This window comes from Zingiber officinale, chromosome 3B (assembly GCF_018446385.1).
Source record: "Zingiber officinale cultivar Zhangliang chromosome 3B, Zo_v1.1, whole genome shotgun sequence".
Taxonomy (NCBI): domain Eukaryota; kingdom Viridiplantae; phylum Streptophyta; class Magnoliopsida; order Zingiberales; family Zingiberaceae; genus Zingiber; species Zingiber officinale.
The window spans coordinates 97,082,717-97,101,491 of record NC_055991.1 but is presented as its reverse complement, the minus strand read 5'-3'; the positions used below and the strand labels follow the sequence as shown (position 1 = coordinate 97,101,491).

The 18,775-nt window shown below is 34.1% G+C and overlaps 1 protein-coding gene across 1 annotated transcript; it reads right to left on the bottom strand.

Annotated features, from left to right (window-relative positions):
• Nucleotides 1-228: 228 nt before the first annotated feature.
• LOC121967146 (serine carboxypeptidase-like 2) lies at nucleotides 229-17,832 on the bottom strand. The gene is made up of 14 exons (XM_042517196.1): nucleotides 17,573-17,832; nucleotides 6,462-6,607; nucleotides 2,516-2,595; nucleotides 2,301-2,423; nucleotides 2,114-2,216; nucleotides 1,997-2,031; nucleotides 1,831-1,932; nucleotides 1,681-1,761; nucleotides 1,440-1,592; nucleotides 1,264-1,335; nucleotides 1,043-1,161; nucleotides 849-962; nucleotides 713-758; nucleotides 229-608 (listed from the first exon to the last, which is right to left on the bottom strand). The coding sequence occupies exons 1-14, from the start codon at nucleotides 17,722-17,724 to the stop codon at nucleotides 525-527; spliced, it is 1,410 nt and encodes a 469-aa protein (XP_042373130.1). The 5' UTR covers nucleotides 17,725-17,832; the 3' UTR covers nucleotides 229-524.
• Nucleotides 17,833-18,775: the final 943 nt, after the last annotated feature.

Below are 18,775 nucleotides of genomic sequence, written 5' to 3'. Positions count from 1 at the left end.
TTCAATAGCCGCCCTATCGATTCTTTCAAGTGTGGTCTATATCCAATTCACTAACACTTGTATAATCAATTTGTATGGCACATTACTAACACTGATGATCTGAATTGTGTCACTGTCGCTGGACCGGGTGCTTTTGGTTGTCTCTATTGTTCTTGAAGATGTTCTTGATGCAATCAACAAACCAACCCACCCCCACCACCACAACATAGGTAGGACTTCATCCTTTACTTGTTTTAAAAAACAAAATGAAAAAAAAAAAGAACATACGTAATTTTGGACTAATGATTTATGTCCATTTTCAAAATAAAATTACATAGATTACTTTATATAAAAGTGCATCCTTGGCAGTGACTTCTACATCTATACCTCCATATACCCTATAATAATATTATTGCACTGGCTAAATTTGACAATTTCAGCACAAGTTTTGCAACTCTTTCTTTGTATATGTAGTGTGAAGGATATGGTATCACTTCTTCCAAATATAATAGGTTAATTGAATGAAGAAGTATGCCATAATAACCTCACAAAGGAGCTTCTGAAAGCCACCTATCGACCATCACTAGACATTCTCTTGGTAGATACTCTGGAGCTGTATGTCCACCACCCTACATATATAATTTCAACAAAATAAACCGAAGATAAAACTAATTAAGTCATATTAAGAAATTCTCATTTGTAAACTTTTGCGAATGAAATAAAATAAACTCACTTTGATGGTCACAAAAGTGAGATTATTCGAATATCGCCTTGTGAAGCTACGATGAAAATGGCATCTTAAGAAATTAGATTATAGCCATGGAAGTGAAAGCAATCTGAAATATTCAAGAACAAAAAAGTAATCTCACCCGGCAATTTGGCTATCCACCCACCATGACCTCCAATCATCCACAATGGAGAAGTTGAGGGATCTTATCCATGCTTGTGTCCCCAAATATGGCACAGTCATGTCATGGTCTCCACTGCAAATGAGTAAACAATAAAATGTGAAGAAAAGAAAAGATCGGTTTAATTTATTTAATTAGCAGCAAAAGTAGTTCACCTGTATACCAGAGCTCTATAGCCATTGCTAGTTAAGGATAAATGATACTGTAAAGAACTTGGAACATCATTTGTGCAGTTAATACCGTAGTTGCACCTTATCCAGTATGGCTTTGTTCCCTGCAAGTATTCAGTATCACCTAGTTAAAATGTCAAGTATCATAAGATCTTAACATATGATGAAAAATTTTTTATATCTTCTGGTATCAATCTCAGGCATACTTTGTGAATGCCAAGAACTTGTCTCACAGTGTCATTGTTTGTCCACGAGTAGGAGAGTAGGTATGCAGAGCTCTAACAGAAAGAAAGAATCAGTGTATAGTAACTCATAAATTTGTCAAAAATTATAAAAGTTAATATTCCTACAGAATAAAAACTAGGAACGAGTTTACCCTTACCCTGCATGACAAAGGAAGATCTGCCTTAAGCAATGGGACCTTAAAATTTTCTTCAGGCAGCTCCCTTCTACTTGTGGAGGCTTCACCTGGCTTTGGGCTTGCAAAGAAGCACAGAGGTTCCAGGATGTGAACATTGTTGATCCCCAACAATCCCTACGATTAAATTTGAAAACTAATTCAAGGAGTTTTAGACAACATAATAAGCATAAAAACAAAGTAAAAGTAAAAGGTGTTTCCTGACCTGATTCACAGCTTGTAAATTTCTGTCACACTCTGCATTGATGGGAGTCTGATACACCCCTTTGCAACTCTTCTTAGTTGCCTATTAAAAGAAAACTAAATAAAGATTTGGAAGATTAATGTGTGGGAAAGATGAAGATCAATTGATTACCTCATAAAGCTCATCAGAAATCAGACCCATCCCATGGGCATAAGGGATTATTGCATTCCCATCATAGGCAAAATCTGTGGAAGGATTACCAACTAGGTAGCCCTATTAATCAGTTTGGTTAGTGATTCTGCTAATTATATAAAAATTAGAAATATGAAACTGATACCTTGAGATTGAACTGCAAATCATCTTGTGCTCTTCCTGGACAGGAACAAATACTCTTCAATCATTTCGTTTGCAAGTAGGACTGTCTATTATAAGATAAAAAGAGAGCTAAACCAACCTTCAGCTATGTATTGAGCAATAACCGGCACTACAAGGCCAGAGTAGGAGTCCCCACCAATGTAGAGGGGATTGGAGATGAATGAAGGGTGGTCAGCATACCACTGCACGAATTTTAGTTGCTTATTTATCCTTATCCTTCAATGAAAAAGAAATGATTTAATTTGAGGGATCGGAAAAGTTCAAACCTTCTTCATAAATGTGCAGACATCATTGGAGGATATGGTATCACTAGTTACTTGACCTTGTGGGGTACTTGAGTAGGAGAATCCAGTGCCAACTGGTGAATCAAGAAAGATGATGTTTGCCGCCTGAATCATCGAAGACTAGAGTAGTTAAAGTTTGATGAAAAAAGATTATATTAATCGAACAAGAAATGAAAAAATGATGGTCAAAAAATTACTTGTGTCCAGGAGGATTGCCTGTACAGCAAAGAGGGGAGAAGGCCTTCAGTGTAGCCAGATACATCAAATTGTAGGGGACCTTAAAGCAAAAACCAAATTGTTAAATTCAATATTTACTACTTTGAACACTTGTAGAAGATCTTGAACTCTAATTAGATTCAAATTATCAAAATATAAGAAGAGAACTCACCCATAGCATACTTATCAGTGTTTATAAGCTTAAATAAGGTTGAAATATGTACTATTGTGTAGATTTTTTTTTACACAAACTGTGGCTAAGCTTCGACTTCTGTCATCCATTTAAGGTGATGCATGTATTTCGCTTTAACCAACCGAGAGAGAATGATGTGGGTAAATCTACTAATTCATTTCTGGAATTCATGGATGAGCTTTACATGTATATTGTATATGATGAAAATTCAGTGTGAACAACAAGGATTGATTCAAGTACTTGAGGCTACACTAGCTTGAAGTCAGCATATGTCTGAATAACTTAGTCAACAATTAAAAACTATTGCAAACAATATGAATCCATTTAGGCACTATATATAGATGATACTCTGTTATTGAATAGATAGTCACTTTGAGGCTTATAAAAGGTGATCAAAAGCCACAAAGAATTGGACATTTACATTCAATAAAAATTCACTATGTTTGAGTAATTCCTTATCAACAACTAGGCACCATCTTGGACTAACATCTTCAATACTCTCCTCTAAGAGGCTATTAACTCATGCAATACCATTGCAGTTCATACAATACCACAGATTATCTCTACGATGTATAATTTGTAAAATTTAAATCCACTATATAGTGACTCACCACATATAATCTATCAACAACTTGACCGAACTCAATTCCCTTTGACTTTACACCCCAAAGTTTGGTTGTGTTAATCCTAACCCATATCGAGCAAGCTCTACTTTACCCAATTTCAATTCTAGACCACTTCTACATCTGAATCTGAACTAGATTAAAGGTAGTGTAGTTCAATATCTATTGTGTCTTAGCCATAACATAATGGCATTGTTTCTAAGAAAGCGCTAGACACAAGACTAGAAGGTTTATTTATTTCAAGGGATTAAAATAAAAGATGTAAAATTGGATAGATATGAAAAGGGAGAGATGTATGATTGATATGTTGGTTGGCACGCTATGATTATCTATCACACCCAACCCATTTGACTCCTCAAGTTCATCCAACTCACCAAGATTGAATTAATATTCGACTCTCATGAACGGACTCACTTAACTTTCCAAACCCTTGACTAGGGTCTACTGACCAACTCACTTGGATTGACCGAGCAAATCATCATGCTTGACCACATGATGATCCATTATTGGACTACCCCTCACCATTAAGGTATATAGAATGGAGTTAGGAGCCATGTGTAGAAGTATCATGTAGACCCACTTCAATAATTCACTATAGTTTATGTAATTATTGTGTGGCAAATCTAGTGCCCATTACTCAGACCATATAAGCCTAACCAAAAATCTAGTTGTTCAGTCGAGCTCTTAATTCTTAACCCAATTTAGTCTTGCCTTTATTTTCAACTAAAGTTTGAGCTAATTTAAAAGATTAGAAAATCATAATATATATTGCGTTTATCCATGAAAGAGACAAAAAATGTCTTGAATTCATAATAAACCTCATCACAGTAAAGTTACAAACTTTGGACTTGTGCTACAATTTTTAATGAAGGAAAGTAAACCTATTAATGTATTTTATTATACAAGTATATGTTTATAGAAGTTCAAAGTGAAATGACAATAGTGCTGATTGATCCAAGTTCAAATAGAATTTATCACACAAGTTTTCCTTCTTTGTTTTGAGGTACGAGGGATTAGACTTGATCTCGTTAAAAAAGGGTGAGAAGTCTAAGCCATGCAAACCTTGGCCACCTTTTCAGACCTTTTGCTCAACAAGGTTTTATTGTGAAGCTCGACATGAGGATGCCAAGACCAAAGACCATTTTGTTAGACTAACAAAATTCAAGTCCAACTTGGATTGAGGGTAGCTAACATAATTTTACTCAAGAACAACTACATCGATGATGATCTCCTTGGTTGTGAAGCAAGGAGGATTAAGGAGAAAACCACTTCTATAATGATCTCCTTGGTCATGAAAGTGAGTGACTGTGAAGCCAACAATTGGATATGGGTTTGGATCAGACTTTGTGATTGTCTGTCTCTTGGATCCTTCTTTTAATTATATTAGTATTTTGATTGTCTCTTTCCATTCTTTGTTACCTCTTCAACTAGAAGTTTACACTCTTCTATCTTAGTTCATTGTGCATTCCAATCAAATAAATGCAAGTTATACAAATCAAGAAAAAAATGAGAACAATAAAGTCAATCTAGAGATCGTGCATCAACACAACCTTCATTTTTCAACTTGCTTGAAAATAGCTAGGCTATTTGAATTACATGAATCCATGGGTTGGAATAATTGCACTAGGATGTATGTGTTTAGGAGATTAAATATGGGTAAAGGTTATGATATGAGGCTTCATTGGCATAAAACACCAAAGTACAATACAATCATTCAACTTAAAAACAATTACAAAACCATGACAAAATTACTAGTTTTTGAAATTCTACTTATTAGATCCTTTAGATTCTTTCTAGTATAACTATGTAGACACAATCAGTTTTACTTCTCACGATCAATTTTACTTCTCATGGGACAAGATTATTTTGAGTTAGGTATTCCTTGTTTTTGTTTCATGATAAAATATTACTGTCTTGCAAATATTGAATGGGATTATACCTCTCCTCTTATTTGTGTTAAATCAAGACCTAATTCTTCCAAGGAGCGAATGATGTATCAACCACATGAATTGACAACGAGCAGTGGGTGCACAAGAAGCTCCAAGTAGTGAGCTAGATTTATGGTTATTGAATTTAAAGGATAACTCAAGGTGTTCTCTTTTCTACTTTAGTTTATGGTTATTGAATTTAGTTGAGCTAGATTTTTCAATCCTGAGTAAGTGGACCTAGTTTCAAAGGAAGAATATGCTTGATTAGTTTACTAAGATTAGTTTTGGAGATTGGTTTAGCAGTGATAAAGATGCTATAAAATGAAAGTTCAAGTTCTTAAGATGATAAAATTGACAAGGAGATGCCAAAAAGGAGTTGGAGAAGTGTTATCAACATGAAAAAACCATCACGAAGTCTTCATAGAAATTGAAAGAAATTAGAAAAATAAAGATATTCAAATTGATATAAGAATCCTAGTTGATAATATTATAATTTATTTTATCATACATAAGTGAATATACATAAATTAATGAAGAGGATGACCATTAAGTTTTCCTTCCCAAGCTATAATCATTTGAATAAAGAAAACTTGAATATATACATTGTTTGTTATTCTTTTCTAGTTCTAGAGTTTCTACTTTAGTTACTCAATCAAGGAGATTGATCCATGGCGTGGTATTTATTTGAAGATACTATTAGTCCAAGGTCATGGATGATCAGATCATCATCGTGATTGCTTATTTCTAGGTTCTTTCCATATGCAATGTGATGGAAGTGGAGTCGAGTCTACTTTGCGAGTTGGTAGTCTAGCAAGTGATAGTCAACAGGCATTTGTTCTCAAAATGCAAAGTTATGTTATTTAATATCATTTTGCATTTGGAAGCATATGTGCGAGTGACTCGTTGTTGTTGCTTTCGAACACTTACCAAACATGGTCTTCTCTGAACCATGATAGAGGAGGGAACAATTAAGAACTACACTAATTCTATGTTGAGTTATTGACAAGTTGTATTCCATTTAACTCAAACTGCTGAACATTAGTTTGGATAGATTTAATTGTTCTTTGAAATTATTCATGTTGGAGAAAGTAAATCCTTAATTTTAACAAAAAAAAGTAATGCTAAATTTAAAAGTTATCCATTATATAAATAGGAGTAAATGAAAGTAGTAGTAATTAATTACCTATCTCAAACAATAATCCTGACAAAGCTGAACATCCTGGACCACCTGTTATCCAAACTATTAGAGGATCAATTTTTGGATTTCTCTCAGATTGGATGAAGTAGTAGAACAATTGCACATCATTAGCCTCATCCACGTTCACATACCTAAGAATAAAACACAAACAACCAACAATAAATTATGAATAACTGGTAGTTACAGTTCTTTAAAAAATATTTTCTCAAAAATAATGACATGAAATGTGTAAAATTATTGAGTCACAGGGCAAAGCCACAACAACCTAGGAACATCTTTCACGCTTTGATCGGTCTAGGTTGAACCTCAAGCCACCTTGAACTATCAACTAGGGACCAAACCTCCCTTATAGTTTGTTTTGATGTATGATAACTCAGTTTGCATCCCAGTGAGAGTTAGTTACCTCTAAACACATTCTCTATTTCTATTTCTCTATCTATATAGCTTATATATTATAGTTCAAGCCACATTATTAATGAACTTTTGTAGAATAATTTTATTTGCAAGTTGAAGCATAAACTAATACGGTTATATGTGTAAAATCTTAGTTACATATGGAGTTGAGAAGGGAATGTAATCAACCTATGCCAACTCAAAAGAATCTTCAAGGAAAATAACTGATAAGTACCCTAAATATGGGGATGAAAAATTTGTTAGCAAGGGTGCCTTAAATGTGACAAAAGGTGATTCGTTCGCCCCAGTATTCCCGTCAATCCGTCATTAGGTTAACACGGAGGAGGTAATTCACGGGTGGCTATTAGTTATTAATACAATGGCCAAGGCATGGGAGAAGGCATACTCGGACGCGCCGAGTTTCGACCTCATGACTTAATGTGGCAACACCTCATGCCTTAAAAAAAAGTCCATATAATAGTACTACTATATTGTTGTTAATGATACTAATACTTATAAGTAGCAATATTAAATAACTTTGATCATAGCAATGTATTAAGTATGTAAGAACTTGGTATATATAGTGCACATGGATCTTACAAAGTTTGTCTATTTAGTTTTTTCTTAATGTCTCGGAAGCCTAGAATGAGTGGTTTAGTTGTGGATGAGCTTGGAGGACATTCTTCAGTGAGGAGCATAGGCAGTTGTTGATATGATTGTGAGATCATGGATTTCATGGCTCATGCAAGGAGGATTAAATGGCAAGAGAAAGTTCGTGGATATTGTTCATTCGATAGACTAGTAGCCTAATATGATGTGGAATCTAGGGCGGCCTGCAATGAGGTGGATTCAAAGGCAAGGAGGGTCAAATGGCATGAATTAAGGTAAGTAAATTGGTGCATTCAATAGATACATAAGAGTGTAAGAGATTACATGAATGAAATGTAATCTTAGTTCTTGTGCTTTTTGATAACATCATCAACTATGATACAATTAGGGTAGACAATCTAGTGACTTGGTTTAAACCTTTGATAAGGTGATTAATGGTTCCAAGTTGTTGTCTAAGACTTAGATAAATTCTGAGACTTTGCATAGAGCTACAAGGAGGTAAGCCTAGTGAAGGAGGGACCACTAACAATAGTCTATTGACTGAAAGGTAAGTCTAGTTTACTGGAGAACTATAAACGACTGGTGACTTCTGCAAGGGTTCAATAAACAAAATATTTATGTTTAAAGCAACATACAACTAGATAAGACTTATAGTCCAGAGGTTTGAGCACACAACTAAAAGGAATTTTTGTATTGATTTATAATATAGTTGTCAGCTATCCAATGGCTAAATTTGCCTAATCAGTCAAGTAGGGGTTATTTTAGTTGATTGGAGAAAAACAAAATAGAGTATTGGAGGCCTTTCTATATAAGCTCTATCAGAGCTTTGAGTCTCATGGAGTTGTATGAAAATATTCAAACACCCCTTTAATGTTGTGAACACACTTGAAATGATCTCCAATAGCTTGGACAAGATTGAAGGCTTCAACTAAAGTTCTTAGTATTCTCTCTTAACTTAATTTTGCATTTCATGTAAGCATCTTAAGGTTCCTTTTGTGAAGGGGTGGCACGAGTGCAATATTCAGGGGTGTCTCAACCAAAGGGGTCATAGGTTGTCGATATGGCACAAGATCTTCGAACCGCATTTAATCTCTTGGTATACAAGTGCATTCTCAAACAAATAATGCCTTGGTTTATTTTTATTGTGTATGATACTATCATGCAAGAATCCAATGTATCATGATTGTGTTTTTAACTCTTTGTTATACTTGATTGTGGTTTCATGCCACTAGAGCATGCATGTTATTTAAATTTTTGTCATGAAAACTAAAACATACATTGCATGTCATGTTCATTTACATGCCACATGCATTAATACAATTTCATGAAATTAATGACGAATTATATTATTTGACATCCTAGGTAACATGATCAAATTAAGAATGCCTAGATAGATATATATCATTATCTAGCATATGGAGAATCTTTTACATCTCCCAAAGACCATAGGATCAAATCATGTTAGGATCATAAGCTAAGTTTAAGGTGTTGATGTAGTGCATCTAGATGAACTAAGCATCATTACTTCATATAGATTTAGTGTTGACCAATCATGAGAAAAACTAATTTACAGATCATGTATATTTAGCCCCAAGAGTATAATTGAAAAATATTTTAAATTATTTTAAAAATAGTTTTTGGAATCCTTTATGCAATCTATCTACTAATAGAAGTCACCATTGATAGTATCGTTACAAAGTTATAGTAAAATATTAAACTTTTTAATGATTTTTAATTTTGTATCATTCTTTAAAAATAATTTTCCTAGAATTTTTTTTTTCCACTTATGGTCACTAACATAAATAATGTTTGTATAAATTTTCATAATTTTCCAAAAAATATAGAATTATTTATGCATTTTAAATTCAAACTATTGAAATTTTTAGACAATAACCAATTGATTCAAAAACTTCAGTCGACTTGTCACTAGGCAGCCAATTAGTAGTTACAATTTAGTTGACTAACACATGGGATCCTAACTAAAACTGGGTTATTTCAGTCGTTTACCTTTGTCCCTATATTTCTAACTATCCCTAACCCTCTAGTGTGCTTGGATAAGCATTTAAAGAGAGAGATTCTTAGTAAAACGAAAAAAGGGATGGTTAATAAAAGGAAAAAAAAAAGAAGAATTGAGAGGAAGGTTAAAGTTCGAGGTTAAACTTTATACCTCAAAACATTTTGGTAGAAATTTACTAAATGTTTAGGAATTATAGAAAATTATTGTAGCAATAACTAAGGGGGAGGTCTTTAATTCTTGAAGTATCAAAAGACATCAAATACCAACAAGTGCAAAAGAAGTATGCGTTGAGGAGGATATCTACCTTAATGGCATGTGATGACTTAGGAAGGGGAAATATATTTCCTTAAGAGGAAGAGGAACTTCCTCATATTAAAGAAAGAGACTAAGAAAAGGATGCTGGAACAAGGGGAGGTATCCACCTTTTTGAAGTGATAAGCTTAAGGTTGTTATTGGTGCAATCGTGCTCTTATCAAGGTTAACTAAGTTTGGATTGAATTTCAATGTTTAATTAATATATTTGAAGGTTGAACGATATGTCAAATAAGTTAAGGTTGATTAAATAATTTGTTGGTGCAATAGACCTTTAGAGTTTTGATGTTTGCTTGATCAATATGTTTAATGAAATAATTATTGGTACAATCGATCCTCAAGATTGATTAGTCCTATCAAGGTTGTTCCAATAGAGACAAGGTTAACCAGATGCTTGAAAATTATTTGATAGTAATCTTAACAAGTCAAGGTTGACTTAAATAAAAGTTAGAAGTACTGACAGGTCAATGGTGACCTATGTAAGTGGGAAGTTCTAGTAAGTTGAGAGAACTAGATGTTAGGTAAGGAAAATGTACAAGCAAGTCAAGGGGACCAAATGCTTGCCAAAGGAAAAAATTCAAGGGGAGTAAACCGTAGGTATTGAGAAGTCTTGAAGAAGTGAATTTCATGTAAGAGGGAAGTCTTGAAAAAGTAAACTCTAAGCAAGTGAGAAGTCTTGGTAAGTTAGGTATACTAAGTATCAGGTAATCCCAGTAGGTCAGGTAGATTGATACTAAGCATAAAATTTGTATGTGGACTAATTTTGTGTTGAAGAAAGCTGGAGATGACGACATGAACTCAGAGGATCTAGGCAACTAAAAGTGGTTCGACTACTCGAAGGTTCGAACGACCAAAAGTGGTATGGGCAACCCAAAGATAGATTAAGTCAATCCGAATGAGGTAGCCAGAGGATTAGAGTTGATCGAGCTTCTAGGTGATTGAAAGTCACCAAGTCAGCAGGATCTAAAGTTCATGAGGATTAAATTGGCACCTGAGTCAACAATACTCTAGGCGATTGAAAAGATTCTAAGCTATCAAAAGGATTCCAAGCTACTGGAAAGGTATCACATCAACGGATGACAAAAGGATATAAAAGGAGGGCAGGGGTTTGAGGTTTAGATCATCACATTATCTTTGCTCTTATACAACTCATTTTGTGCTTTCAAGATTTTGTTTGGGTGATCTAGGAAGTGTCAAGATAGGTGTCGCATTCAGGACTTCTAGAGGAAATTAGTAATGCTTTGTTTGTTTGTTTATAAGTTTTATTTTATTCTTATTATTTTGTGTGCTTAATTAATCTGTAAGAGGTTTCTTCACCTTTGAAAGGTGTTCAGAAAGGAGAAAGAACTAGTGACTTGCATTTGAGGTATAGCTATGAAGTAGGAACCCTAGGGTGTTGCTGAACTATGTTAAATTGGATATATTCTTATTTTTGTTTAAATTTATTATTTTTTCTGTGTATTAACTTCAATATAAAAGAACAAATTAAAAATGAAGAACGAATACTATTCACCTTCCCTCTAGCACATACAATCCTAACACAATCGATGGTTGAAAGTTCAAATGTGTTATAGTTCATTAGACACTTAATAGTTAAAGTCCAATCAATGTTAGTAGGGAAGTCACAAAGGAATGGATTATAGATAATTGATGGAAAGGCTTGACGCGTTAAGGGCGACTAGATGTTAGATAGAAGATGGGAAATCCTAATAGATCAAGGGTGGTTGAATGTCAGATAATAGATGAGAAGTCTAAGTGGATCAAGGGTAACTGAATGCTTGACAATAATAAAAGTCCAAGAAAGTCATGGAGGGTTAGATGCTTAGCAAGGAATAAAGTCTTAATAGGTTAAGGATAATTGAATGCTATGCAAGATTGAATGTCCTAGAGAAGTGTATTCTAGATAGTGAAAGTCTTAGCATGTCAAGGGTGACCTGAGACTTGGAAAAGTGAAGTCCTAGTAGGCCAATACTATAAAATGGATAAAGTCCCAAAGATGAGGGTTCTCTAATCAATGAAAGTCCTACTAGATTGAGGTTAATTGATACTAGAAAAAATGAAGCCTAGAAAGTCAATGTCGACTTGTATTAGGAATATGAGGAAGTCCCAAAGACATAAGGTATCTAGGCATGAGGAAATTTCAATCTTAAAGAGGCTAACATTGGAGTATCAATTGTTTGATACGGAGTTATCAGTCGACTAGTGGTTCGACTCAAAACTAAACTTTGGCTGGGAAAAATCTAGTTTAGGTTAGATAGTTGACTGCAATAGTATCGATTAACTAAGAATAGTATTTTTAACACATAATCAACTTTAAATAGTATTAATTGACTGAAAAGAATAACAGCCATTTGAGAATAATATTTTTATGATAGAATTAATTAGGAACAATATTAGTTAACTGAGAATAATATTTTTAGTATAGAATGACAAAATAAGTTGAAAATGAATAAAAGAATTTGTAGTCGATTGCTGTAGTTGATTGCTGCATTGACAGTAGGATGGGGTATTGACTCAACGCAAAATAAATGTGCATAGAATGTTTTGCAGTCAACTGGTTTAGTTAACTATTATATAAGTAGTCGACTAGTTTAGTAAACTGATATTAAAATAAAAAAAAATATTGAAGAGGCAAGATTCAGATAACTAGATAAGAGCATAGACAATGGTAAGATTCTTATTATCTATAGTGGAGCAGTTGACTAGAAAGAGTTTATCAATCAATTGATTAATAAGTAGTTAACTGAACTAAAATAAACAATTGACTAATAAGTATATTCAAGTCATGAACAAAAACCTCATAAGGAGGGTTTCGTTGAGCATTCAGCTAAGACTTTGTGAAATCTATTCTAAGAGGTGTAAAAGGTAATGCTACTATATTCTAAGGCTTTCAGAGATCATTCTAAAGTAACTAAAATGATCAAGTAACCAAGTTCTTTTGTAATCTTTCATTTACTGGATTACTTTTATTGTATTTACTTGTATCTTTTATGTTTATGTGTTACTATAAGAATAGAAATATTATAAGATGTTTCTACATCTCCAAAAGAAATCTAAAGAGGAGAAAGTGATGCTATCAGGTTGACCCAACAAAGGATTATAAGTTGTGGAGTAGGAACCAGGAGTCTCAAACCATGTAAAAAGGGTTTGTGATTATCATTCATTAGTATTATTTTATTTATGTTTCTTCTATGCATTACTACCTTGTAGATGAGCATGATTTACAAAAAGTGGTCCCCTCGGGGTGGTGCGATGGTTAAGACATGGGGTGTTGCCATATGAGGTCTTGGGGTCGAAACTCGGCGTGACCGAGCATAACCTCCCCCATGTCTTGGCTATTTGCACTAATGACTAGTAGCCACCTGTGATTTACCTCCTCCGTGTTGACCTAGGGATGGGTTGGCGGGGGCGCTGGGGGCGAGCGAATCGCCTTTTGCCACATGATTTACAAAAAGTGAACGAAAGTGAAATGGGTTATTCACCCTCTTTAGTCTCTCATATCGACTGTATAGATCATTGGTCATGGAATAGAAGTCCGGGAAACTATCGAACCATATTACATCACTTTTATTATTATTATTTTTATATTCATTTTATTTTATTTATTGCTATTCTTTTCTTTCCATTGCACAAACACAAAACTAATAGTGTTGGAGCAAACATGAGAAATCAAGCAAGAGAGAGCCTATTCATCCCCTCTAGCATCTCTTCATGATTCAACACTCGTATCATCAAGTTTTGATCTCAAAGCTTGATACTTAATTTAGCATCCCTAACCATAGGTATCTCATGTCAACCTTGCATATGTGATGAGTTAATCTTGACTTGAAATTTCCTATTTTTAAATTCTAAGGCTTTAGTTTTTTTTTTTTTTTGACTCCTTTAATTGAAACATAAGATTGTCCTTTAAGACATGAAAAATAGAGTTAGGATTAGAATTAGTTACCAAATTGTTGACCTTTCTTGATCCTAATTGACTTGAGCTTCACTCTTTGACTTTTTCCACATACATGTTGGTGCAAATGTCCCCCAAGTGGTTGGTGTATAATAATGGATTTTGGTATTTGATCAAAGGGTTTAAGTTAGGCCTTATGTTTGAATTTGATATGTGTATTTGAGTGTGAAAGATTCTGAAAATACACATATGGAGATGACTTGCCATGACCAAGGTCATGGTTACCTAGTGGCTCGAGTATGTGGATATAAGAGAAAGGTAGAATGGGGTACCTGAGGGATTAGAGAACTAGTAGTATCAAGGTGCAACTATGCTTGGTAAGCAAAGTACATAAATAAAGAGTGAATGATGACTTAAAAAAGGAGCCGAGAACTTGATACATTTGAGGAGATTATTGGAGGTGGACTATGTAAGCAGAGTAAGAAGGATGACTTAAAAAGGGAGTCGAGGGCTCTGTACATCTAAGGGATGAGAAGCTCCATAGGAGACATTCATGTGACTATTGTATTGTGAGATAAGAGTTGAAGGCAAATGTATTGGGTGAGGGTAGCTTTTAATCTAGGTAGACTTTGTCATTAGATCAATCATAATCAATAAAAAATGTTGACCAATCAACTAATGGTTGAGTCAACTCAAGAAACAATAGGAAATGACTTCTTTAGAAACTAATCAACTAGAAAGTGTGAACTAGTCGATTGGTGGTGTGTCAACTTGTTAGTCGATTGGTGGTGTGTTGACTTGTTAGTCGACTCAAAAACAAGAATGAATGAAGCTCTTTGTTGATTAATTTAGTGATGGATCCTGAATGAAGCAATTAGCACTAGAACCGATCATGATCTGAAGGAAATAGTCCGAGTTGATCAAGACTAATCGACTAATGATATTTATTGATTGATTGATGCTACAATAAGACAATGTCAACAAGTTGCAGCCATTGGACCCAATAACGATTAATGTAGATGGATAGACTAATGGCACAATCCAACAATAAGCAGATCAGTTGATTGCTTGAGCAATGGATGCCACAAGAAGGGGAGTTGAGGACTTTGTGCTCCTTGAATCCACTACTAACTTTGTCTATGTGACCTTGTTGGGATTGTAGCAATAGAATAGACCTTTATTTGCAAACACGAACCAAATTCACCCTTCCCCTCTACCAGTTGTTCCAACAATAAATTTTATGAGGGTCTAGTCTTGGAATTTATCTTTTTCATGATCTCAAGACATCAAATCTTTCAATGCCCACTCTTTTTACACCTAAAGAAAATAATTTTCCTTGATCTTGATTTTCTCCTTGTTAATGTTTGGATAGTTACTTTTATAGTAACTCTTGTCATTGTATCTAAAACACATGATATCTTTCTTTTTATTTGCTTTGCTATTGGATAATGTTTGGCTAAATGATGTCTATCTTGAGCATTCCTATTTATGATCATCCTTGTTATTCAATATTGTAAAGCTTGATTCTTCTTCATGTGATCTTTGTGTGGATTCATCTCTTGAAGATATTGATGGTTCACTATACAAGGATTTAGATCAAGATGGTTTCTCATCTTTATTACTCACCATTATAACCATGATGAATTCATGATCTTCATCTTCTTTTAGTTCAACTTGTGGCTCCTCAAATTCACGACGTTGGACCTCTTCAACATCTTGTTATACTTTGTCCTCAATTAATTCACTACTTTGAGCTTTTGCTTTGTCAAAGACATTCATGAAGGTTGACAACCTTGTTCCACATATACTTTGCATCTGAGCACTCTCTGACTTACACAAAATTTTATTAGGCAACATATTCGCTTTAAACCTCTCAACATCTTCATTTGTCCTCTATTTCTTCTTGAAGATTTTTCCCTTCTTATCTCTTGAACCTTTGAAGCCTTTCCTTATTACCATAAATACATCAAAATACATTTTGAAGAAATACTCTATTCTTATCTTTCAAAAATCAAAATTTACCTATCATATCTAGAGGTGAGACATGAATGTCAACCATGCTCTAATATGGTTAGTTCTTTCAATGAGACCATTAGATCTATCACCGCTTGTTCGGATTAGATCGGTTAGTTTGAGTCTAGCCCTTAATTGCAATCTCGTACACAACAACATCAACAACAACAAAAAAAAAAATGACGTTGGTTATTAAAGGGTGTGCATGTTTGTTCATATAAAGAGTAATAAATATATGAAAAAAATATATTAACAAAGAGAATTAACATACTTCAAAGACCCTCACTACTAATTGGTGACGTATACAGTAAACCATCTCTGAAGATTACACTAGAACCACTCTCTTCATAGGGGATAATGAGGCAAACTATTTTACACTCTATACCTTGAGATGTTTACAAGTAAGTCATTCCTCCAAAGTTAAGTTAATAGGGAATACCGAGATCTTAACTTTAAGCCTTCAACCTTGTACAAGCCCTTAAAAATCTTTGGAAGATCACTTGAGCAATCAATGTAAGCTTAAAGAGGAATTGAGATGGGGTATAAACTATGACATTTGATGAATGGAGATATATTTTTCCATGTTTGAGAACACATCATAATATGAATGACAAGAGGATCAAATTGCAAGATAACTGTAATTGTGAAAGGTTTTGTGAATTGTTACAATCTTTTAGAATAATAGGTATTCGATGTATCATACTAGGAATTGGCCATGGCTTTCATATACAAGTTGATAAAGAGAGGGGTCTTTTATGTGGGAAGTGAAGAATTTAAGTACTTTTATAGTCATGCACACTAGGAGTGTAAATGAGTCAAGCCGTTCATGAACAGCTCGGTCAAAGCTCGACTCGAACTCGGTCAAAGCTCGACTCGAGCTCGGTCAAAGCTCGACTCGAGCTCGGTCAAAGCTCAACTCGAGCTCAGAGTTGACAGAGCTCGAGTCGAGCTCAGAGTTGACAGAGCTCGAGTCGAGCTCGAGTCGGCTCGTTAATATTCGAGCCGATCTCGAGCCCATTTAATATTGGCTCAAAGGCTCGTTGAGCTTATTTGAGCTCAGCTAATTTAATATTTAAAATAATTATTATTTTAAAAATAAATAATAAGTTGAGGAGGTTTTTATGACTAGAGTGTTTTATTAGGTTGTTAGAGGTTGAAGGTTCAAATCTTAGCTTGCACATTTGTTTTTACATTTAAATTCATTGTTTTTTAGCCGAGCTCGAGCTCAAATTCAGAATCGAGTTCGAGCCGAGCCTCTTTAATTTTTTCAAGCTCAAGCTGACCCAAACTTGAGCTCAACTTGGCTCATTTATAGCCCTAATGCACACACTTTACAAATCCCTAACACATTGTTGCATAATAGCAAGGTCAATTTATAATGAGCTAAGGTGTTAATTTATTTAATCAAATAAGGGAGGACTAAATTGAAAAACCAATAAGGAAGAGACAAACTAATTACAAAATTAATATATAATTAAGTTTTTACAAGCCAATTAAGTTAGCAGAAATATTGAATTTTAAATTTGATTCTAATGGGATTATTCCTTAAGTGCTAGGCATTAATTAATTAAAAGATTACTCTAAGGTAATACGAGAATGTAACTTTTAGCTTATTGAGATTATGGAGATATAAAGAGAACTAGGAAGATCCAAGAAGATTGGATTTTCTCTTCGCTCTAAACAAAGATTCAACAACTATATTCGTCTTAGGCGACAATACAAATCGCTGTGTATATATCTTGATAAGAAATTCAGCAAATATATCTAGATATCTATTCTTGGATTAGCCATGAAGTTAAGAAAAACAATAAAAAGATTAGAAATAATAGGAATTAAGATAGCGAAGAAGAGAGTGACCCTGTTTCCAAAGAGAAAGGAAGAGGCCCCTCAAATCCTGGAAGATGCCTGATGGTGTTGAGTCCTGAGACGCCAGCCTGAGAATAGCAGAACAGAACCAGAAGAACGAGTGTGGAAGACAGGTCATATAAAAGACTATGCTTAGATGCCATCTTTTGCTCTGCCCTGCTCTGCCCTGCCCTGCTCTGCAAACATTAATTTATTAGCAGAGGCACCGCATCGATCCCTCTAACAACTACTCGTGGCTGGAAGAAATGCATGACCAAGATATGTAATGACAAAATTGAAAAAGAAAAAAATAAAAGAAAGCAGAAAACTTGATTCCGACTTCCACGAAGTGACGCGACAAGGAGAGAAAATGGCAACAAAAGAAAACAAAGTTAGTGTTTGAGTTATCAATGTTAGGAAAAAGTCAAAATAATGACAAGAGCAGAAAGGTTGGTGTGATTTATATATTCTGAGGGAGACAAGGGCAAAGTGGAGAGATGAGAAGAGGCATATGTTTGTCTTTACTACTGGTGGTTATTGTATATATGACACCATTGCCTACGTCAACCGATGGAGTTACGTGTTCATGAGAAACATTAATGCGAATCATTCATTCATGCGTATGCACGCGTGTCTCTCGTCGCCTTAATTTTGTCAAGAAACTAGAACATACTCCTTGGAAGCAAGCAGACTTTGTTCTTGATATAATTGGATTCTGTCAACATTTAAGTATGGTATTTCATGTATATGACATAGATAATCCTTCAAAGCACATGACAATAATCCAGTTTTATCCTACTAAATAGATTTAATTATATCAATCATTTTACATCATCATTAGATTATATCCTTTATTATATTATCATTCATATTTATATAAATTTTATCTTATTTTATTATTAATAATCAATTTTTTTTCTTCTTCTTTCTCGTTTGATATAGATATGTGTCATTTTTTATATCGTCTAATTAAAATATTTATTAGTCATATAAGTTCATATTCATGCTACTTAAAAGTCTTTTTCAGAATTTTCCCTCAATAGGTACATCTGATTTTCTCTTTAATGTTTTCATTTCTTATCCTCTTCATCCTTGTATGTTAGCATATCTATCTTAACATTCTCATCTCTATAGCTCTCATTTTATATTCATATGCTCATTTTATAGTCTAACATTCAGCTCCATATAATATAGTAGACTTAACTATCATTTTCT